Consider the following 26,782-nt stretch of genomic DNA (forward strand, 5'->3'; position numbering starts at 1 on the left):
TGTAAGCCATCCCTCATGGAAGCAGCGTGGCTTGTCCAACATATCATCCCAGGCAGACAGACATTGGATCCCCTTAGAATGACACCAGTACTTGAGCCAATTGTTAAAGCTGATCATCTTGTCTTTGTATTGTGGTATCATTCTTGGTGAGGGCAAGATGCTGCTCAGGGTCAGGGTCATACCAGCCTGGGCTACATAATCGGAGAGCTCCTCTATGTCTCTTTTCATGTAGTCCAGGGAGGTAACTCTCAGGTCATTCACACCAGCATGGACAGTGACGGAGTCATATTTGTACTTGCTTTGGAGTGACCTGAGTGCGTGTGTTATGTGGCGGATCCTAGCTCCCGATAGACAGCTCACAGTCACCTTCTCCTTGTTCAGCCTGGTCAGTGGGACATCAGTATGTCTGACTATGGAGTCACAGTCACCTATTACTAGTGTATCAGGCAAGGTGTTTGGCCTTAAGGGCTGCGATTGGTCGACACACTGATTTATTGAAGTATGTGTTGCATGTGTTTTGTTTTGAGGTGGTGGATTTTTGGATGTCTGCTTTAGGAGCCTCTGTTGTTATGGTAAGTTTTTTATTAGAGCCTCCGAGTATGTCTTTGTGTTTTTATGTGTTTGGTTTGCAGTTGTGTTAGGTTTATGTGGGACTGGGATTGTTGTGTGTGTGGTTGCCATCTCCTCCTGTCTGGTCATGCCAGCCCTGAGTTGAGAGAGTTCAGCTTCCAGTTTGGCTATATAGTTGCATCTCTCACATGTATTTGTGTTTGTTGGGAGGAGGAGAGGGTTGTCTGTGTACATGAGACAATTGTAGCATTGTCTCAAGATACCCAGATTGACCAGCTGAACTGGAGACGACGCCAGTAATCTAACACTCGACATGCTAGAACAGTATAAGGGAGTGGTATACCTTTAAGGGAAGTGGATATTCACAGGGGTGGTAAGTAGATGTAGTGCTTTACTTAGTACGAGAGTGCTTACTTAGTAGAGAAGTATTGAGAACAAGCGCTAGGCTTATAATACAGTGAGTAGTCTGATTATACTAAGAGTAGAGCTTCCTTAAGGGAAAATTTGAAGAGCAGACTTGGCAAAGCCAGAAAAAGTTTAACCTTGTTTAACGGTGCGCACGCTATGCCTGACCATAAAGCCGTGCAAACACGGATTTTAAACCGTGAACTACAAAAGAGCTAGAAATGGTCACAAACAACCAATTACTACAGCTTCTTGTGCTGAAGTCACTTCCCCCAAGAACAGGTAGGCTGCTCAAGGCTCCCCACTCCCACTGGTGAGCAAAGAAACTTCCTTCTATCCAAGTAAGGTAATAGACAACACAGGAACTACACCACAGCCCAGAATACAGCAATTCCTGTAAACTGGTCTAAACTAGTCGAGGAAGGCGGGAAAACAAGGATTATTTTTTTTGTTTTTTTGTTTTTTTGGTAGAAACACACAGAAAATGCAGAAACAGTGATAAATTAGTTACACAGGCTAGCACACTTTAGTGGGCAGCCTCCACAGTAAAATTAAACAAACAAACAAGCAAACTTTCGATCAAATTCGACTAAAATGTAACGTTAAGTGCAGATTTTAAAATAATGCAGCAATCAGTTAAAAACAGTTCAGGCTCGTTCAAGGCAAGCTACAGAAGCTATTTCAAGTGAAAAAAAAGCAAAGATACTTAAATCCAGAAGGTAGCAAGTAATAAAGCAATTTCGTAAATGGCCTGTGTAGGCCCTGATATTGTTAAATGTTTCACTGAATCATTGAAAATTTTACAAGCTATAAAATTCTTAGCTATATGGTACTTACCCAAAACAAAATACTATGGATAATGTAGAAAGTACTGTAACATTTTATACACTGTATGCCACTTATCTAAACAAAATACCATGGATAATGTAGAAAGTACTGTAACATTTTATACAGTATATGTCACTTATCTAAACAAAATACCATGGATAATGTAGAAAGTACTGTAACATTTTATACACTGTATGTCACTTATCTAAACAAAATACCATGGATAATGTAGAAAGTACTGTAACATTTTATACAGTATATGTCACTTATCTAAACAAAATACCATGGATAATGTAGAAAGTACTGTAACATTTTATACAGTATATGTCACTTATCTAAACAAAATACCATGGATAATGTAGAAAGTACTGTAACATTTTATACAGTATATGTCACTTATCTAAACAAAATACCATGGATAATGTAGAAAGTACTGTAACATTTTATACACTGTATGTCACTTATCTAAACAAAATAACATGGATAATGTAGAAAGTGTAACATTTTATACAGTATATTATCTAAAATGGATAATGTAGAAAGTACTGTAAACATTTTACACAGTATGTCACTTATCTAAACAAAATACCATGGATAATGTAGAAAGTACTGTAACATTTTATACAGTATATGTCACTTATCTAAACAAAATACCATGGATAATGTAGAAAGTACTGTAACATTTTATACAGTATATGTCACTTATCTAAACAAAATACCATGGATAATGTAGAAAGTACTGTAACATTTTATACAGTATATGTCACTTATCTAAACAAAATACCATGGATAATGTAGAAAGTACTGTAACATTTTATACAGTATATGTCACTTATCTAAACAAAATACCATGGATAATGTAGAAAGTACTGTAACATTTTATACAGTGTATGTCACTTATCTAAACAAAATACCATGGATAATGTAGAAAGTACTGTAACATTTTATACAGTATATGTCACTTATCTAAACAAAATACCATGGATAATGTAGAAAGTACTGTAACATTTTATACACTGTATGTCACTTATCTAAACAAAATACCATGGATAATGTAGAAAGTACTGTAACATTTTATACAGTATATGTCACTTATCTAAACAAAATACCATGGATAATGTAGAAAGTACTGTAACATTTTATACAGTATATGTCACTTATCTAAACAAAATACCATGGATAATGTAGAAAGTACTGTAACATTTTATACAGTATATGTCACTTATCTAAACAAAATACCATGGATAATGTAGAAAGTACTGTAACATTTTATACAGTATATGTCACTATCTAAACAAAATACCATGGATAATGTAGAAAGTACTGTAACATTTTATACAGTATATGTCACTTATCTAAACAAAATACCATGGATAATGTAGAAAGTACTGTAACATTTTATACAGTATATGTCACTTATCTAAACAAAATACCATGGATAATGTAGAAAGTACTGTAACATTTTATACAGTATATGTCACTTATCTAAACAAAATACCATGGATAATGTAGAAAGTACTGTAACATTTTATACAGTATATGTCACTTATCTAAACAAAATACCATGGATAATGTAGAAAGTACTGTAACATTTTATACAGTATATGTCACTTATCTAAACAAAATACATGGATAATGTAGAAAGTACTGTAACATTTTATACAGTATATGTCACTTATCTAAACAAAATACCATGGATAATGTAGAAAGTACTGTAACATTTTATACAGTATATGTCACTTATCTAAACAAAATACCATGGATAATGTAGAAAGTACTGTAACATTTTATACAGTATATGTCACTTATCTAAACAAAATACCATGGATAATGTAGAAAGTACTGTAACATTTTATACAGTATATGTCACTTATCTAAACAAAATACCATGGATAATGTAGAAAGTACTGTAACATTTTATACAGTATATGTCACTTATCTAAACAAAATACCATGGATAATGTAGAAAGTACTGTAACATTTTATACAGTATATGTCACTTATCTAAACAAAATACCATGGATAATGTAGAAAGTACTGTAACATTTTATACAGTATATGTCACTTATCTAAACAAAATACCATGGATAATGTAGAAAGTACTGTAACATTTTATACAGTATATGTCACTTATCTAAACAAAATACCATGGATAATGTAGAAAGTACTGTAACATTTTATACACTGTATGTCACTTATCTAAACAAAATACCATGGATAATGTAGAAAGTACTGTAACATTTTATACAGTATATGTCACTTATCTAAACAAAATACCATGGATAATGTAGAAAGTACTGTAACATTTTATACAGTATATGTCACTTATCTAAACAAAATACCATGGATAATGTAGAAAGTACTGTAACATTTTATACAGTATATGTCACTTATCTAAACAAAATACCATGGATAATGTAGAAAGTACTGTAACATTTTATACAGTATATGTCACTTATCTAAACAAAATACCATGGATAATGTAGAAAGTACTGTAACATTTATACAGTATATGTCACTTATCTAAACAAAATACCATGGATAATGTAGAAAGTACTGTAACATTTTATACAGTATATGTCACTTATCTAAACAAAATACCATGGATAATGTAGAAAGTACTGTAACATTTTATACAGTATGTCACTTATCTAAACAAAATACCATGGATAATGTAGAAAGTACTGTAACATTTTATACAGTATGTGTCACTTATCTAAACAAAATACCATGGATAATGTAGAAAGTACTGTAACATTTTATACAGTATATGTCACTTATCTAAACAAAATACCATGGATAATGTAGAAAGTACTGTAACATTTTATACAGTATATGTCACTTATCTAAACAAAATACCATGGATAATGTAGAAAGTACTGTAACATTTTATACAGTATATGTCACTTATCTAAACAAAAATACCATGGATAATGTAGAAAGTACTGTAACATTTTATACAGTATATGTCACTTATCTAAACAAAATACCATGGATAATGTAGAAAGTACTGTAACATTTTATACAGTATATGTCACTTATCTAAACAAAATACCATGGATAATGTAGAAAGTACTGTAACATTTTATACAGTATATGTCACTTATCTAAACAAAATACCATGGATAATGTAGAAAGTACTGTAACATTTTATACAGTATATGTCACTTATCTAAACAAAATACCATGGATAATGTAGAAAGTACTGTAACATTTTATACAGTATATGTCACTTATCTAAACAAAATACCATGGATAATGTAGAAAGTACTGTAACATTTTATACAGTATATGTCACTTATCTAAACAAAATACCATGGATAATGTAGAAAGTACTGTAACATTTTATACAGTATATGTCACTTATCTAAACAAAATACCATGGATAATGTAGAAAGTACTGTAACATTTTATACAGTATATGTCACTTATCTAAACAAAATACCATGGATAATGTAGAAAGTACTGTAACATTTTATACAGTATATGTCACTTATCTAAACAAAATACCATGGATAATGTAGAAAGTACTGTAACATTTTATACAGTATATGTCACTTATCTAAACAAAATACCATGGATAATGTAGAAAGTACTGTAACATTTTATACAGTATATGTCACTTATCTAAACAAAATACCATGGATAATGTAGAAAGTACTGTAACATTTTATACAGTATATGTCACTTATCTAAACAAAATACCATGGATAATGTAGAAAGTACTGTAACATTTTATACAGTATATGTCACTTATCTAAACAAAATACCATGGATAATGTAGAAAGTACTGTAACATTTTATACAGTATATGTCACTTATCTAAACAAAATACCATGGATAATGTAGAAAGTACTGTAACATTTTATACACTGTATGTCACTTATCTAAACAAAATACCATGGATAATGTAGAAAGTACTGTAACATTTTATACAGTATATGTCACTTATCTAAACAAAATACCATGGATAATGTAGAAAGTACTGTAACATTTTATACAGTATGTCACTTATCTAAACAAAATACCATGGATAATGTAGAAAGTACTGTAACATTTTATACAGTATGTCACTTATCTAAACAAAATACCATGGATAATGTAGAAAGTACTGTAACATTTTATACAGTATATGTCACTTATCTAAACAAAATACCATGGATAATGTAGAAAGTACTGTAACATTTTATACAGTATATGTCACTTATCTAAACAAAATACCATGGATAATGTAGAAAGTACTGTAAATATTTGTATGTCACTCCTAAACACTATGGATAATGTAGAAAGTGCTGTAACATTTTATACAGTATATGTCACTTATCTAAACAAAATACTATGGATAATGTAGAAAGTACTGTAACATTTTATACAGTATATGTCACTTATCTAAACAAAATACCATGGATAATGTAGAAAGTACTGTAACATTTTATACAGTGTATGTCACTTATCTAAACAAAATACCATGGATAATGTAGAAAGTACTGTAACATTCTATGCAGTATATGTCACTTATCTAAACAAAATACCATGGATAATGTAGAAAGTACTGTAACATTTTATACAGTATATGTCATATCTATCTAAACAAAATACCATGGATAATGTAGAAAGTACTGTAACATTTTATACAGTATATGTCACTTATCTAAACAAAATACCATGGATAATGTAGAAAGTACTGTAACATTTTATACAGTATATGTCACTTATCTAAACAAAATACCATGGATAATGTAGAAAGTACTGTAACATTTTATACAGTATATGTCACTTATCTAAACAAAATACTATGGATAATGTAGAAAGTACTGTAACATATATATGTCACTTATCTAAAGAAAATACCATGGATAATGTAGAAAGTACTGTAACATTCTATACAGTATATGTCACTTATCTAAACAAAATACCATGGATAATGTAGAAAGTACTGTAACATTTTATACAGTATATGTCACTTATCTAAACAAAATATTGCTTCTGTTCTATTGGATCATAACCTGATTAAGGTTCACACATTTAGCACATTGGTAGTAACTTCTTTTAAAACAGTATTTAACAACTGTTTATACTTTTTGTCAGATTTGAAGTACTTTATTCTGTTCCACTGTGTATCTTGTGTGGCAATTTCATTCTGTGATTATTAATCTAGACCTATACAGAACAGATGTTAGTAACAGAAAAACCTCTTTATCTCTACATATGTATAGTATATCAAAGCTGCACGTTCATCATAGGGAATGCATGATATATAGTATATCAAAGCAACATGTTCATCATAGCGAATGCATGATAATATAGTATATCAAAGCTGCACGTTCATCATAGGGAATGCATGATATATAGTATATCAAAGCTGCACGTTCATCATAGGGAATGCATGATATATAGTATATCAAAGCTGCACGTACATCATAGGGAATGCATGATATATAGTATATCAAAGCTGCATGTACATCATAGGGAATGCATGATATATAGTATATCAAAGCTGCATGTACATCATAGGGAATGCATGATATATAGTATATCAAAGCTGCATGTTCATAGGGAATGCATGATATATAGTGTATCAAACCGGCATGTTCATCATGTGGAATGCATGATGTATAGTATATCAAAGCTGCACATTCAGCATAGGGAATGAATGATATATAGTATATCAAAGCTGCACATTCATCATAGGGAATGCATGATATATAGTATATCAAAGCTGCACATTCATCATAGGGAATGCATGATATATAGTATATCAGAGCTGTACGTTCATCATAGGGAATGCATAATATATAGTATATCAAAGCTGCACGTTCATCATAGGGAATGCATGATATATAGTATATCAAAGCAACATGTTCATCATAGCGAATGCATGATAATATAGTATATCAAAGCTGCACGTTCATCATAGGGAATGCATGATATATAGTATATCAAAGCTGCACGTACATCATAGGGAATGCATGATATATAGTATATCAAAGCTGAACGTACATCATAGGGAATGCATGATATATAGTATATCAAAGCTGCATGTTCATAGGGAATGCATGATATATAGTGTATCAAACCGGCATGTTCATCATGTGGAATGCATGATGTATAGTATATCAAAGCTGCACATTCGTCATAAGGAATGCATGATATATAGTATATCAAAGCTGCACATTCATCATAGGGAATGCATGATATATAGTATATCAAAGCTGCACATTCATCATAGGGAATGCATGATATATAGTATATCAGAGCTGTACGTTCCTCATAGGGAATCCATAATATATAGTATATCAAAGCTGCACGTTCATCATAGGGAATGCATGATATATAGTATATCAAAGCAACATGTTCATCATAGCGAATGCATGATAATATAGTATATCAAAGCTGCACGTACATCATAGGGAATGCAGGATATATAGTATATCAAAGCTGCACGTACATCATAGGGAATGCATGATATGTAGTATATCAAAGCTGCATGTTCATAGGGAATGCATGATGTATAGTGTATCAAACTGGCATGTTCATCATGTGGAATGCATGATGTATAGTATATCAAAGCTGCACATTCGTCATAAGGAATGCATGATATATAGTATATCAAAGCTGCACATTCATCATAGGGAATGCATGATATATAGTATATCAAAGCTGCACATTCATCATAGGGAATGCATGATATATAGTATATCAACGCTGCATGTTCATCATAGCGAATGCATGATATATAGTATATCAAAGCTGCATGTTGATCATAGTGAATGCATGATATATACTATATCAATGCTGCATATTCATCATAGGGAGTGCATGATATATGCTATATCAAAGCTACACGTTCATCATAGAGAATGCATGCCAGTGGATCTGCCCCCCCCCAACATGCAGGATCCATTTTAGCAGTGTTTTCTTAGGTTCACACACCTGGGACAGAAAAATAAAGAAAAATAAAGAAACTGCTCACCCTGCACAATCTATGTTAGTGCTTTTGTCTTGTTTTTACAGGGGTGAGTTTTTATTTATTTATTTTAGTTTTTATTTACACTTTGTTCACCAGATTATTCTTGCTAGGCCAATGTCTTCCTTTCATGGCAGAGCAGTGGTAGATTTTGAGTTGCATTACTTTGAGGAGTTGAAGTTAATGAATCTGCAACTCTTAAGTTTGCAATCAAAACTTATCCTTTCAAAAGGAAAAATACAACAAAAGCACCTACAACTTGATGAAGTAATATAGATCAGACACTGATTAATTGATTGCGTTCATCACTGCAGATTTTTATCTGAAAATAACAGTCAAGCCCTACTGCAGTCATTTCCCCCACAGCCATACTGCTTTGTTACAACAGTGGGCAAAAATAAAAACGTCATTAACCCACTGCCGTCCGATCTCTCACTAACTCAGAAATGGCTGTAACACTTACCAACGTGCATGTATGTGCCATACCACAGGCAAATGCTCATATATATACACTAATCTCAGCAATAAGATATATACACACACACACACACACACACACACACACACACACACACAGACAGACACACGTATCATACCACAGATAAGTACACTAATCTTGGCAACAACACTCACATGCAGACACATGCGCATGTATCATATCACAGATAAGTGCACACATAGTGTATATACACTAAGCTCAGCAGCATCACATATGCACGTATCATACCACAGATAAGTGCACACATATATACACTAATCTCGGCAACAATAACACATACACACACACACACACACACACACACACACACACACACACACACACACACACACACTGTTCCACACATCACTTTAACAAAAATACACAAGATTTTGCAGGAAAAAGTACCTCTGGCAAATTCCGAGCCTATGTAATGTCACACTGTATTAGTACAGCTAGATAAAATTATAACGGATTAAACAAGAAAGCTATTTCTGTATTGACATTAACACCGTACAGATAATTAAATGGCAACCAATTGAACTCATGCTCCTCTTACCATTGTCTAGCACTACAAAAACTGAAATGGTTACAATTCCCCCACAACCTTATTCTCTCCCAGCTCCAAATAATCTATTCCATCCTAGTCCAGACCACCTTTTACTCCACCATATTACCCATCATCTCATCCTACACCCCAGCTAGAAGACTCCGGAGCTCTGACCAACACCTCCTGACCATAACCAAACCCAGGCTCAACAGAGGAAAAAACCTGTATAGCTATTACCTCGCCAAACACTGGAACAAACTCCCACCTGACATCCGAAACACTAGCTCCAAACTACTATTCAAAAAGGCTGTGAAAAATCACTTTAGCATAAATAAACAATGCCTCTGTTATCAGCCCCTTGACTAACCCATCTCTCCAGACCAACCATTCATTTCTTTTTCTCCTACAAGTACCCATCCCTTCCCCCATCCTAACTCTCTCACCCTTCTTCACTGCAAAAGCCTTCCCTACTTTCAACCCCTGCACTTTATTTGTACTGGTTCCAATCTCCTCAGCAGTAGAATGTCAAAAAACACTTCTGCACTTTAATCTCTTCTCACTGCTAATAATTAACTTCCTTATTATTTTGTTTTCTCTATACTATAAATTTTTTTTCCTGATTTAACTACTAAAATATACGTAGTAAGCTAACATTGTATATAATCTGTAAGCAGTTTTATGTATTGTGGACTTTCTTTACATTGTTATATATCATACCTGTGTACTTGCATATGTTTGTAACTCTGGAGCTTTTCTCCCCGGGTCTCCACTGAAAAAGGACTTCGTACCAGATGGACCAACCCAGTCAACAAATGTGAAATAAAAATAAATAAATAAATATTATGGCATTATAAAAATTCAGTGTTCGGAAGCTACACATCTAGTTTGGCAGTCATGAATTCTTATAATTTTAATTTTAACTTATCTGGCCAGTAAACCCATCCAAGTTGGGAACTGCTGGTGGAAAGCTTATTATGTGTTTATCTGATTGGCCTGAGGGTTTAACTATGTAAAAAGTGTAAAAGTTTTTCATTCTGCCAGTATAAAAGCCTCACATTGAGTGGTGCACAAACGCTGTTACCCGTGCCTTGTATATAAGCAAACCTCTCCAGTTTAAAATCCAGTATAGAAAGACTTTCCATAGTCTTCCACTGTTCACAGCTACTCAAAGAGCTGCCAGTCTATGCAGAGGGTAGCACTACTACAGGTCATGTAATAATTTACAGGTCATCTAATAGTATACAGGTCATCTAATAGTATACAGGTCAGGTAATAGTATACGGGTCATCCAATAGTATACAGGTCAGGTAATAGTATGCAGGTCATCTAATAGTATACAGGTCAGGTAATAGTATACAGGTATAGTACACAGTGTAATATTATATAAGTCCTCCAATAGTATAAGGTCATGTAATCGCCTATAGTGGTCTTAATCATATACGGGTCATCCAATAGTATACAGGTCAGGTAATAGTATGCAGGTCATCTAATAGTATACAGGTCATGCAGTAGTATACAGGTCATGTAATAGTATACAGGTCATGTGATAGTATACAGGTCAGGTAATAGTATACAGGTCATGTGATAGTATACAGGTCATGTGATAGTATACAGCTAAACACTCACTTTCACCTTTAAGTGCCTCTTCTTTATTCCTTCCCATCTACTAAGGATCAGAAATAATGGGTAGGCACTTCTCTGTCATTTCTGTTTCTGGCCTGGTGGATATGGTCATCCTGAAGCAGTATAACTGCCTTATGTTCACTGACAACCATTTAACTCACTGACAACCATTTAATTTTAGAACAGACAAATGCAGTGTGTGAGAGATGTAGATACACAATGTCATTGGAGGCTAAGCTCTCACATACACACACAAAAAGTACAAACAGGGTTGTTAGCTTTACAACAAAAACATTCATTATCAACATTAAGTAACAAACACACAGACCCACATATGCAGAGGTACTCGCTTGTAATCTACCCAAACCTCCAAGGCCTCCTAAAAGCATGTCTCAGCAGCCCTGCATACATTCAAAAAAGACAGCACCTCACACAACGCATAACTCTGAAAATCATAGTAGCCCATAAGACAACACACCACACAAACATTCTAGTTATTTGGGATTCTATTGTAAGACATATTGATGTCCCCCTTACCAGGCTAAACAAGGAGAAGATCACCGTGAGTGTCTGTCTTGAGCCAGGATCCACATGATCATTCATGCACTTAGGTCTTTAAACTACAAGTACCAGTACAACATGGTCATAGCCCATGTGGGCATAAGTGACCTAAGATCTACCATACTGGACTATATGAAGAGAGACATGATGGAGCTCTCTGAATATGTGTTCCAGGCGGGTATGAATCTAGCCTTGAGTATCATCTTACCTTCACCAATGATGATGCCACATTACCAGCAAAAATGATCGACTTCAACAATTGGCTTAGTTTCTGGTGTCGCAACAAGGGAATGCAATATCTATCAACTTGGGGAGACATTATTGACAAACCACAATGCTTTGCCAGAGATGGTTTGCACTTACCACCACTTGGGTTCTAGATATGGCAAAAGCATTATATATCCCCATAGTGCCTTTTTTAGGCCTTGCCAAGTTGTGAAACCCTCCAACTTAACGAAAAGTACTCACAACTACCTTAAGGTACTGCTGCTCAATGCTAGGAGTTTAAATAAAAAATGCAGTCCTTGGAAGCACTCCTTACTGTGGAGAATGCAGACATATGTGCAGTCAGGGAGACATGGTTCAGAACTATAGAAACCACCTCAACTATCAGAGGCTACAATGCCTTTCATATACTTCAATCCCCCCTCAGCTCAGGATAAAACAAAGGGAGGAGGTGTCTCATTGTTCACAAAGGACAATTACACTGCTTGACTGGTGCAACAACATGACTCTCTTAAGCTGCTTCATGCCCATATAACTATTGGCATGACCCTATATCATATCCTTGATAGCAACATATCCCCCGAGATGAGTCTGGACAATCACACTTCATACTTAAACCTATAGGCATTTCTTAACATTCAGCCTAATGCCATATTTATGGGTGACTTCAACTACCCCACCATAAACTGGAATACTTATAATTCATTTGCTCGGATGTTTTTGGACTTCATCACAAACACTGTGGAGCAACTACTTAGCTCCCCAACTAGAGGTACAAATATCCCAGACCTAGTACTCATGAACATGGGAGGATGCTGCTCCCTTCTGTGCATTAACTCCTCCCTGGTAAGATCTGACCACAAAATTATCTCCTTTAGTATTAAACCTAACCTAAACCATTAAACTCCACACCTGTTAAGAACTTTGCTAAGGCCAATTACCTCAAACTAAATGACAGCTTATTTAACTTCCAAGCTTCTATGAACCTGGATGACATGCCTACTCCGAGCTATACATAAAACAATGTACAACCAAATTCCTAGCTGCATAGAGGATGCAGTACCTGTCAGAGTCAAGCCTCTGATTACTGGCAAAAATAAACCACCCTGGTGCACCCCTTGCATAAATAGATTATTCAACTAAAGGAATAAAAATCCTGTCCAAAGTGAAGAAGGAACAGACAAAGCAGTGCACAAAGACACTCGCCCATCTAAACAAAAAATTAGAGAGCTGGTTAAATCTGCCAAAGCAAACTATGAGGCAAACATAGCTTCCCAGGTGAAAGTTAACCATAAGGCTTTATTTAATTATGTTTATAACCTCAGGGGAAATGTTCAGCGGTGTACTGAGTTAATCATCAACGGCAAGACTTACACCCCATCACCTCCTACCACCCCAAAGAAATAACCACAACCATTCCTCTACCGATCATTCCAAGGGAACAGGTCCTTACTGTGCTCATTAAAGCCTAGAACACAGCATTCATGGTTCCTGACAACATTCCAAGATGCCTATTAAATAGCCTAAAACAGAAATTATTAGGGCCACTAGAAATCCTGTTTAACCACAACCTCTGGACATCATTGTCCCAGAGGAATGGAAGAATGCAACAGTCATCCCTCTGCACAAGGGGAGCCCATCAACTGACCCAGGGAACTACAGACCCATAAGCTTGACCAGTCTTATCTGCAAGACCATGGAGAGAATTATCATGAACCTGATACATAATGACATAGGTGCTATCAGAAAACTGGACCAGGCCCAATTTGGCTTTGTCAAAGGGAGGTCTTACCTACTCAGTCAGGTGGACTTCTTTGGGTAAGTTACCAGGACCATGGATGAGGGCAAAGTAATACACACTGCTTATCTAGACCTGGCCAAAATTTTGACTGAATCTCTCACTCGGGGAATCATAGATAAACTTACTGAGTTAGGCATAAACCCCTACATCATCAGATGGCTAGCTAGTTGGCTCACTGATTGGACAAATGTTGAGTAGATAGGTGACTCCAGTTCTGACCTATTACTAGTGGTGTCCCACAGGGTTCAGTGTTGGGACCCCTCCTGTTTGGTATACACTTCTCTGAAGTGAAAGCCAATGTTCAGGGCTTCTGACTCACCAAGTTCACTGGCAACTGTAAGCTGGGAATAGTCACTGAATCCCCAAATGATGTTGACATCCTACAAACAGGCCTAAAAATGACTAACGACCAGTGCCAAAACCATGATCTATGTCTAAATGCTAAAAAATGCATTTCATACCCTTTGGTAAATCAGATATCCCTGCAAATTATAACATTGATAGCACACTCCTAAAGGTAGACCCAGTGGTGAGGGACATCGGAACACAGGTAGTAACCTACACCATTGATAGCACACTTCTAAAGATAGACCCATTGGTGAGGGACAGAGGAACACAGGTAGTAACCTACACCATTGATAGCACACTGCTAAAAGTAGACCCAGTGGTGAGTGACATGGGAACACAGGTAGTAACCTACACCATTGATAGCACACTCCTAAAAGTAGACCCAGTGGTGAGTGACATAGGAACACAGGTAGTAACCTACACCATTGATAGCACACTCCTAAAAGTAGACCCAGTGGTGAGTGACATAGGAACACAGGTAGTAACCTACACCATTGATAGCACACTCCTAAAAATAGACCCAGTGGTAAGGGACATAGGAACACAGGTAGTAACCTGCACCATTGATAGCACACTCCCCAGTGGTGAGTGACATAGGAGTACAGATAGACAGTAACCTCCACCATTGATAGCACACTCCTAAAAGTAGACCCAGTGGTGAGTGACATAGGAACACAGATAGGTAGTAACCTACACCATTGATAGCACACTACTAAAAGTAGACCCAGTGGTGAGGGACATAGGAATGCAGGTAGGTAGTAACCTACACCATTGATAGAACACTCCTAAAAGTAGACCCAGTGGTGAGTGACATAGGAACACAGGTAGTAACCTACACCATTGATAGCACACTCCTAAAGGTAGACCCAGTGGTGAGTGACATAGAAGCACAAATAGATAGTAACCTACACCATTGATAGCACACTCCTAAAAGTAGACCCAGTGGTGAGGGACATAGGAACACAGGTAGTAACCTACACCATTGATAACACACTCCTAAAGGTAGACCTAGTGGTGAGGGACATAGGAACACAGGTAGTAACATACACCATTGATAGCACACTCCTAAAAGTAGACCCAGTGGTGAGGGGCATAGGAACACAGGTAGTAACCTGTACCATTGATAGCACACTACTAAAAGTAGACCCAGTGGTGAGGGACATAGGAATGCAGGTAGGTAGTAACCTACACCATTGATAGCACACTCCGAAAAGTAGACCCAGTGGTGAGTGACATAGGAACACATATAGATAGTAACCTACACCATTGATAGCACACTACTAAAAGTAGACCCAGTGGTGAGGGACAAAGGAATGCAGGTAGGTAGTAACCTACACCATTGATAGCACACTCCTAAAAGTAGACCCAGTGGTGATTGACATAGGAACACAGGTAGTAAGCTACACCATTGATAGCACACTTCTAAAAGTAGACCCAGTGGTGAGTGACATAGGAACACATATAGGTAGTAACCTACACCATTGATAGCACACTCCTAAAAGTAGACCCAGTGGTAAGTGACATAGGAACACATATAGGTAGTAACTGGTAAGTGACATAGGAACACAGGTAGTAACCTACACCATTGATAGCACACTCCTAAAAGTAGACCCAGTGGTGAGGGACATAGGAACACAGGTAGTAACCTACACCATTGATAGCACACTCCTGAGGGACATAGGAATTCAGGTAGGTAGTAACCTACAGCTTGACCACCAGGTAGCTACAGTAGTGAGGAAATCCTTCTGTGTGGCTCAACTTATAAGTAAAGGCATGGCATCAAGATCAAAGAAGTCACAGTGCCATTGTACTTGGCCCTTATTAAGCCCATAATAGAGTATAATGCTCCCTTCTGCATGTACCTAACCAGGGACTTACACCAAATGGAGCAGTCCCAATGGATTCTCACTAAGAAAATACAAAGCGTAAGACACGTGTCTTATGCAGACCAACTAAAGACCATATCCCTTTACTCTGTCTCATATCGTTTATTTTGAGGGGGATTTATGCCTGACCTACAAGGCAGTCTCTGATCCAGCCCTGATGAAAATGTTACACATTCGCATGAAAAATTATACATGGGTTAAGCATTCTGAGGACCTGAATTCTATCTGTGACTCTGACAGAACATGCTGGAGAGACCGTAATTAACTAAACCATTATGTTTACATACCATCAGCTAATTTGATAACAGCATGTAAAGCTTTTCCTAGGTTGTCATTCATTTTGAGCAGAATTAAGCTGTATAAATTCCTATCTGTTTATTCCCTGCTGGATATATATTGAAATCTGTATTTTTAGCTTTAGTTGGCATTAGTAAAAAGTTTCAATACTGTTTTTTTTAAAAGATCAACTTTGCTGTCCGCAGTGACTCTTCCTTTCAATTGCAATCTTCCCAAAGAAGGAACTGCTTTAAAACTCATGTATTCACCAGGTTGCCAGATTTCCATGTAGAACAATTTCTCTATTGCATGAATAAATTTTAATGCCGTTGCATTTTGAGTAGATTCTGCACTATACACCTTCTTTGCAGTTCATTCAACAAAGAGCTTGTTTACATTTGATTGCATACTGCATAACCTTACAATATCTAATAATATTATGACAGAATATATGTAATTTTTATGGTATCATTACGAATTAAAAAATTCAGGCTGTTTAATAGTGACTAACAGCTGTGATTTAACCTTCAATAGTTGCTCATTGCAGATGTGAACCTTGACAGAATTCTAAATGACTGTGCAGAAGTAAATATTATTTCCACTGGTATACAACATGTTAAAGCCATGATTAATAACCCAGTTATCTGCTTATACTCATTAATACTTCGTCAACATTGTCCAGTCATCTTGATTGTTTGCATTACACTGAGTACACCATCTATGGTCTATGACTACATGTTCTTAACGAAAGTAGCATTAGCCAAATAATACTAAACCTTGAACAATTTATGAAACCAGGCATAACAAAATGTTGTTTCATTTGGAAAATTATGTAATGAATGCCAAAGTGAACACAACATTAAAATACTTTTTTGAGTTTACCTTAATAATATAAAAGAAGAATTCCTTTTAACTATCTAGGCTTCATCCAAGGTATACGTATCCTCCCATGACCATATGAATACACCCCATATTGTACTGATCTGCAACATGGCTAAGTGTCCCAATCGGCCTAAATTGCACATCACTTAACGTATGGACTCACATGTACTCTTTACCATGAATAGCAGCTACTAGTCAGGACACTATTATGGGCCCTATTTAAAAAAATTACAAATGAAAAAAAAAAAAAAAAAAAAAAAAAAAAAAAAAAAAAAAGAATCCCAAAGATACTCAAGCACAAATCCAAGAATGAGATGAATTATCAGAACCTTTATACCTAATGCATAGCCTGCATCAGGACTGGACCAGCCCATGCTTTGTAAAGTGGAGTTCTAGCTACAGTTGACCACTAGGGTATCCAGCCATGGATCGAACCGTGATGAGCCTGATCTGCAAGGCCATGGAACGTAAGGTGGTCCCCACAGCCTATCTGGGCCTCGCCAAGGCCTTTGACACCATCCCCCACTCTGGAATCATAGATAGACTTACTAAGCTGGGCATTAAGCCCTACATCACTCGATGGGTTGCCAACTGGCTTACTGACAGAACCCACACTGTAAAAGTAGCCGACTCCAAATCTAGCTCCAGACAAGTGGAGTACCTCAGGGTTCAGTCCTGGGACCGTTCTTGCTTGGCATCTAATTCTCTGAAGTACAGGCCAACACTAAGGGACTCTGGCTAACACAGTTCGTAGATGACTGCAAACTGGGAGCCATAATTGAATCCCCAAATGATGTGGATACTCTACAAAAGGGCCTTACAGAAACACATGCTTGATGCCAGAACCATGAGCTCAAGCTCAATGCCAAGAAATGTATAATTATCCCATTTGGGAAAAAACATGTACCCATGAATTACCACATAGGTGGCAGTACACTAAATACCGAAAGTGTGATAAGAGACTTAGGGACATAGGTGGACAGTGGTCTCCCCTTCAATAACCATATCACCAAAACAGTCAAGAAATCCTTCGATGTGGCACACCTCATCATTAAGGGCTTTTCATCCAGAAAAAAGGAGGTCATTGTCCCACTGTACTCCTCCCGAATTAGACCCATTATAGAATACAATGCCCCATTTGGTATGTACCTCTCAAGACATCTGCAACAACTGTAAAGGCCGCAGAAATACCTCTCTAAAAGAATCACAGGCCTAAAGCAGATGCCTTACACTGACCGCCTTAAAAAACTCCAGCTATACTCTGTCGCATATCGTCTACTCAGAGGCAATCTCTGCTTAACATACAAGGCCATGTCAAACTCAGAGCTGTTGGACATGCTGCACTTAAAGAAATACCAATCCCTCAGAGCCACACACTCCAGGGATCTAAACCTTGTCATCACAATAAACAAAACATGCTGGAGGGATAGGTTCCTGACCCAGAGACTCCCCAGACTCTGGAATAGACTGCCCATACATGTCAAGCAGAGCACCTCTTCAAAAGGAACCTTGACGATTGGATGGGAGAAAGAAAATTAACCGCGGGGTTCACGTCAGTCGCCCTGCTAGACAGGGTTCCAGGGAAGTAAATAGTGTGGGAAGAAATAGCCAGGGAATTGTTATGGCTAGGCTTGTATAGGCCCTAGGGCCGATAGCCAAGTACCAACCTATGAACCTATAAACAATCACCAAACAGAAAACATAACTGTAGATTAAATCAGATTTGTAAGGAATTAAAGGCAATGTTTAAATCGGATAAAGCAGTATATGAAAATAAATTAGCTATAGCACTAAATATTAAAACTATTTCAAGTAAGTTGACCTAGTAACCAATATACATCCTTGAGTAAGCCCAGTATCAAATATTGGGATATCTCTAGCAACCTCAAGGTCTACAACTAGTGAATGTAATAAATACTTTATGGTAGCAGGCATAAAAAGTACATTTGTTTATTTATTTTACATTTGTTTACCATGAAAGTCTGACTGGCTGTGAGCCAATTTTCAGTACATGCCTGGGTAGAAAAGCTCCAACATATAAAATAGATGAAAAAGTTAACATGAGAACATTACTATAAAGACATGTTGGTTCATATGTAAATAAAAATCTTACTAACAATAATTAAGTAGAACAAGAAAAATGTTTCCAGTGCCTACAGCATAGTGACAAAAACAGGAGTGTAAAAGTTGAGTAAAATACAAATAGACATAATAGTATTTTATCAGGGTTAAAGTGCCATTGGATAGGAGCAGAAACGGAACTGAAAGTATAAGCAAAAATGAGCAGAAGAAGTGAATCCTTTGTGTCTGTATTACATTATCGGCTGATGAAAAGAGCAAACGCTCTTTCATCGAACCGATAATGTCGAAAGACCTAAACAGCGAAGACACGGAACATCATTTTTTTTTCCCAAGGAAAAAAACCTGTGGGCCATGTTGTCAGGACTTTGCCATTTCCTCCACTATGGTGTGATCTTGTAGTTGGTCTATTTAAGTAGGGGGGGTGGCATATGGGGGTGTTGGGGGGAAGCCCCCTACTCGTTTTGTTTTATTTTATTTATTTATTTTTTTTGCGGAGCAGCGAAGGGAAAAAATTTGCTGTTCCGCATCTTCACTGTTTAGGACTTTCGACATTATCGGTTCGATGAAAGAGCGTTTGCTCTTTTCTTCAGTCGATAATGTAATATAAATGCTATCCTTCTATCAAATACATAAACATTGTTCGCAATATGCAGCTTTCCTCATGCCTTTTGGGATAGGATCCCAATGTAAAGCAGTGTTTTATGGTATACCAGTAGAATTCCCTGTAAATTCTGTCCTTCACATAAAATGTTAAATGGGCATCATATCTGCCTGAGTTGGTACCAGCTCAAATGGATATAAAGGATCCTATGGCTCCTGTTAAAAAGAGTAGTGGAATTTATGCTACGTTTTCCCTAGTCAGTATAAATACCACCTCAAATCTCCACTGCAAAGAAGCAATAGATCTATGGGGACTAACTGAGTCAAGAAAAGTGTAAGTAAGTTTAAAGAAAGGAAAATGTTGAACCATTTTGGAGATGCAGGTATTATCTACAAACTGCAAAAACAGCCAGTTGTTTGGGACAGTACTATTGAAAATGGTAACTTATTAGTTAATTTACTTAGGGTGTGCCTTTTGTGAGCAGTATATGTCTCGAATTTGTCAGCATCTGTACATTTCTAGGCATTTGTCTTAACCAAGTTCTTTTACTGAAGTCCTAGTTAATTTGTTCAACAAGGCTTTGGAGTATGTTAGAATGCAAACAGATCTTGTAACCTAAGACCATTGAAACCAATGGCCATTGACAATTCTTTATTTAGGCTTTTCCTCACATTTAATGCTTGTTTGATGAACTGTATTGGATCATCTTTTCTACAAAATGTATTTCCCTTAGCTCCCAGAAGTAAGTAGAGGGATTCTTTTCTGTGTAAGATTGTCTGTCTACCTGCTGAGGGGTGAACAAACGGTGGCCCATGCTTCCTATTTTACAGACAAGCCACTTGAGATGCATGCTGACCACTTGGACACATGATTCATCTTAGGACAACTACGTTACCTCATCCTTCTGTAGTTAAACATGAATCTCCTGACTTCCTTCTAGCGGTTCTGTGAGCCCAAACTAATGTAGGTTATGGGACTTTCTCCACTTCTGCCTCTTGGTCTGGAATACACTCCCTTCAAATATCAGGATTGTCCCAGTGTTATGCCTTTCCCACACAAACTTCATGCAGCACACCTTACTGAGAAAGGTAAGTATTGAACCTGGTGCTACTTAAGGAACTCTAACACCACTCTGAAATAGTTATGCACTTCATGTCTCATTGCAGATTACAGTTTCACTGACATCAGGGTGTTGGATCATGATACAAGTTTGTGTGAACATTGTATGGTGATGGTATGTTTTAGTTTTGTATGTGCCTCTTTATCTAATATACTTTAATGAGTATATTGATCTCTTGTTAGACTGAGATTTTATTGTCCTATGTTTTTCACTATATATTTCTGTACAATACAGCACTTAGTTTATTTTCTTTATACAGCTGACTGTGGGTCAGACTGAAGCGGTTATTTACATCATTATATTTGCTGAATTACCAAAACATAATAAATAAGTAATAAATACTGGTGGAGCTCTATGTGTTTGACTCTGAATGTTACAAAATAAATACTATAAAAAGTTAACATATTTATACACACATACACACACACACACACACACACACACACACACACACACACACACACACACACACACACACACACACACACACACACACACACACAATAAAAGTTTAACAATATGGAAATTACTTGAGGTGACTTGTTTTAATACAAGGTTTTCATTCTTGCTTTGTCATTTTCCATCAGCTGTATTTTGAGAACAACCCATTGGAAACCTACGTATTCCCAGAAGAATACAGTTTATCTTTAAATTTTGTCTCATTTTAATTTGTAGGGTACAACATCCCAGTGGACCACCTTTGGTCACTTATTTTGAAAGATAAGATGCTTCCATCTGATAATGGTGACAGACGAAGGAATTTGCAGCAAAATCAGCTTCCTGGTAACAGAATTAGCAGTAAGTAGATAAAATATACTCCATTTGTTAAAACTTTCTGTTGTGTAAATTAAAAGTCTGGCAGAAGTATAGCAGTGAGTATTCTGTACAGACTTATATTCATAGAAGTGTTAAGCAAGTTTTTACATTAAAAGAAGTTAGACCATCGAAAAACAGAACACCACGTATAGACAATACTATTTGTTATAAGAAGAAAATGTAATGAGCATTTGGAGAAGAAAGAACAAAGAACTTTGATATTGGGAGCAGGTGATAAAGGAGATCAGGTAACATCATGGGATAAAGCTCTACAAATATTTGGGGTTATTGAACTTAGATCAACTAGCATATACAGATCTAATGTTAGCGCTCAAGGAAGATGTAATGAGGTTAGATGATGATTTGGTTAAACCATGAGAAGTACATTTTATAACTTAGGCCAGAGCAGGAACGGCACACCAGAAAAGAGTAATAAGAAAGGCATGTAAATGTTAGAGTCGAGAAAACAGTACGATGCGAGGATAAAAAGGGCATGGAGTGAATGATTAAACAACGATGCTAAAGGTGATCTCAGTACGATGCAAGGGTAAAAAGGGCATGGAGTGAATGATTAAATAAAGATGCTACAGGTGATCACAGTACGATGCAAGGGTAAAAAGGACATGGAGTGAATGATTAAATAAAGATGCTACAGATGATCACAGTACGATGCGAGGGTAAAAAGGGCATGGAGTGAATGATTAAATAAAGATGCTACAGGTGATCACAGTACGATGCAAGGGTAAAAAGGGCATGGAGTGAATGATTAAATAAAGATGCTACAGATGATCACAGTACGATGCAAGGGTAAAAAGGGCATGGAGTGAATGATTAAATAAAGATGCTACAAATGATCACAGTACGATACAAGGGTAAAAAGGGCATGGAGTGAATGATTAAATAACGATGCTACAGGTGATCACAGTACGATGCAAGGGTAAAAAGGGCATGGAGTGAATGATTAAATAAAGATGCTACAGGTGATCACAGTACAATGCAAGGGTAAAAAGGGCATGGAGTGAATGATTAAATAAAGATGCTACAGGTGATCACAATACGATGCAAGGATAAAAAGGGCATGGAGTGAATGATTAAATAACGATGCTACAGGTGATCACAGTACGATGCGAGGGTAAAAAGGGCATGGAGTGAATGATTAAATAAAGATGCTACAGGTGATCACAGTACGATGCGAGGGTAAAAAGGGCATGGAGTGAATGATTAAATAAAGATGCTACAGGTGATCACAGTACGATGCAAGGGTAAAAAGGGCATGGAGTGAATGATTAAATAAAGATGCTACAGGTGATCACAGTACAATGCAAGGGTAAAAAGGGCATGGAGTGAATGATTAAATAAAGATGCTACAGGTGATCCCAGTACGATACAAGGGTAAAAAGGGCATGGAGTGAATGATTAAATAATGATGCTACAGGTGATCACAGTACGATGCGAGGATAAAAAGGGCATGGAGTGAATGATTAAATAACGATGCTACAGGTGATCACAGTACGATGCAAGGGTAAAAAGGGCATGGAGTGAATGATTAAATAACGATGCTACAGGTGATCACAGTACGATGCAAGGGTAATAAGGGCATGGAGTGAATGATTAAATAAAGATGCTACAGGTGATCACAGTACGATACAAGGGTAAAAAGGGCATGGAGTGAATGATTAAATAACGATGCTACAGGTGATCACAGTACGATGCGAGGGTAAAAAGGGCATGGAGTGAATGATTAAATAACGATGCTACAGGTGATCACAGTACGATGCAAGGGTAAAAAGGGCATGGAGTGAATGATTAAATAAAGATGCTACAGGTGATCACAGTACGATACAAGGGTAAAAAGGGCATGGAGTGAATGATTAAATAACGATGCTACAGGTGATCACAGTACGATGCGAGGGTAAAAAGGGCATGGAGTGAATGATTAAATAACGATGCTACAGGTGATCACAGTACGATGCGAGGGTAAAAAGGGCACGGAGTGAATGATTAAATAAAGATGCTACAGATGATCACAGTGCGATCTGAGGGTAAAACGGGCATGGAGTGAATGATTAAATAACGATGCTACAGGTGATCACAGTACGATGCAAGGGTAAAAAGGGCATGGAGTGAATGATTAAATAATGATGCTACAGGTGATCACAGTACGATGCAAGGGTAAAAAGGGCATGGAGTGAATGATTAAATAAAGATGCTACAGGTGATCACAGTACGATGCAAGGGTAAAAAGGGCATGGAGTGAATGATTAAATTAAGATGCTACAGGTGATCACAGTAGGATGCGAGGGTAAAACGGGCATGGAGTGAATGATTAAATAAAGATGCTACAGGTGATCACAGTACAATGCAAGGTTAAAAAGGGCATGGAGTGAATGATTAAATGATGATGCTACAGATGATCACAGTACGATGCAAGGGTAAAACGGGCATGGAGTGAATGATTAAATAACGATGCTACAGATGATCACAGTACGATGCGAGGGTAAAAAGGGCATGGAGTGAATGATTAAATAAAGATGCTACAGGTGATGACAGTACGATGCAAGGGTAAAAAGGGAATGGAGTGAATGATTAAATAACGATGCTACAGGTGATCACAGTACGATGCAAGGGTAAAAAGGGCATGGAGTGAATGATTAAATTAAGATGCTACAGGTGATCACAGTAGGATGCGAGGGTAAAACGGGCATGGAGTGAATGATTAAATAAAGATGCTACAGGTGATCACAGTACGATACTAGGGTAAAAAGGGCATGTAGTTAATGATTAAATAAAGATGCTACAGGTGATCACAGTACGATGCAAGGGTAAAAAGGGCATGTAGTGAATGAATAAATAAAGATGCTACAGGTGATCACAGTACGATGCAAGGGTAAAAAGGGCATGGAGTGAATGATTAAATAAAGATGCTACAGATGATCACAGTACGATGCGAGGGTAAAAAGGGCATGGAGTGAATGATTAAATAAAGATGCTACAGATGATCACAGTACGATACAAGGATAAAAAGGGCATGGAGTGAATGATTAAATAAAGATGCTACAGGTGATCACAGTACGATACAAGGGTAAAAAGGGCATGGAGTGAATGATTAAATAAAGATGCTACAGATGATCACAGTACGATACAAGGGTAAAAAGGGCATGTAGTTAATGATTAAATAAAGATGCTACAGGTGATCACAGTACGATGCAAGGGTAAAAAGGGCATGGAGTGAATGATTAAATAAAGATGCTACTGGTGATCACAGTTCGATACAAGGGTAAAAAGGGCATGGTGTGTGGAGTGAATGATTAAATAAAGATGCTACTGGTGATCACAGTATGATGCAAGGGTAAAAAGAACATGGAGTGAATGATTAAATAAAGATGCTACAGATGATCACTGGAGGAGAAATTTGTCTTAATCCCAGATATACATTTAAATCAAAAAATCATAGAATTTTTGCATGGAAATGTGTGAACAAGTATTTCTACACCCCAATGAAGCTTGAACAAATGTTCCTCCAAACAAGGCTTATTTCGGAGATACGATGGCCAAGAAGGAGATTATTGGGGGTGTATATTTTTGGAATGTGTGGAGTTACTCAGCTACAGAAATGATTTGAATAATATGATTAGTGTTATACTTTGAAGAAAAGTTAATGATGATTTTGCTGAGTTGGTGTAAAATAGCAGCATTAAAGAGGTGAAGGCATTGCTAACTTTGTGTTGGTAACGACTAAGAGAGAAATAACTAGAAAATGGAAAATTAAAGACAAACCATCAGTAAGAGTGGCGAAAATGTGATTACAGAGATTAAAAGTATGGAACTAAAAACTTTTGGAAATCATAAACAGAAATATTTAAAAAAATGGGCTGTATGGAATTCAGTAAAAGAAACTGAGGTTGAAGAGGGCATTGACATGGCACAAAATGGCTAAGATATTTGTCTATTTAATAAAGTAGGCTGCAGTACAAAGAAAGAAGTCAGTGGTCTGGTTAGTTGTTAGGTGTGTAAGGAAGTGAAAATAAAACTGTGGTTACTAGTTTAATTCTTCATCTCAAACTAAATAGATGATAAAACATTTAAACCACAGGTGGACATGTACATACTCCTCACCAGGGGAACTCTGTTTATCTTTGTCAGCCGATACTCCACTGTTCCATTCTCACAGCACTGTGCGAGGCGTAGTACAGCTAAATGGACAGCTTAACACTTTATGAAAATCCAGTAAGCAAAAGAATCAGGGTTTCTTGTAGCTTTACTGAGATTTATTAACTTTAATACTTTTTTGTAAAACTGCAACACAATACAAATAGCAACATATCAGAATATATACAATATACAGCACTTCTAAATACAAAGAATTACAACATACAAATTAGTTACAGGAGATGTGAATGCCAAGGCCTGGGAAAAGAAGATCATGACTGCACTTCATGAGGGCTAGAAAGAAAGCTGCTTCCTGACTGAGTTACATCACTTCGTGAGGCTTGCTATTATGCTGTAAAACAAGTTAATCTTATTTGTTTGTGTCTTTCAGCTTTTCCCGGTTAGGGGTCGCCACAGCGGAACTCCGGTCCGCTAATGATTGGCAGTAGAGGTTTACGTGCTGGCTTGCCGGGCCTAACGCACATCCTTCAATGAAGTAACGCCCGTTCATTCATGTTGCCACACAGAAGACACTCTAACTGAGAATCGAACGGGCAACATTTAACTGTGAGGCGACAAAAAGGCCACTAGATGGCAGCAACAGATCAAAAATG

General features: G+C 36.8%; 1 protein-coding gene across 2 annotated transcripts in view; it reads left to right on the top strand.

Moving 5' to 3' along the window:
• The window catches only part of LOC122798753 (zinc finger protein 84-like), a 160,611-nt gene that overhangs the window by 39,650 nt on the left and 94,179 nt on the right, over nucleotides 1-26,782 (top strand). For both annotated transcript variants that reach the window (XM_044067855.1, XM_044067854.1), the window contains one exon: nucleotides 21,879-22,001. In XM_044067855.1, the coding sequence (XP_043923790.1) occupies nucleotides 21,879-22,001 (123 nt within the window). The remainder of the gene's footprint in view (nucleotides 1-21,878; nucleotides 22,002-26,782) is intronic.

Source organism: Protopterus annectens, chromosome 3.part1 (genome assembly GCF_019279795.1).
Source record: "Protopterus annectens isolate FY-2018-M chromosome 3.part1, PAN1.0, whole genome shotgun sequence".
Lineage (NCBI taxonomy): Eukaryota > Metazoa > Chordata > Ceratodontiformes > Protopteridae > Protopterus > Protopterus annectens.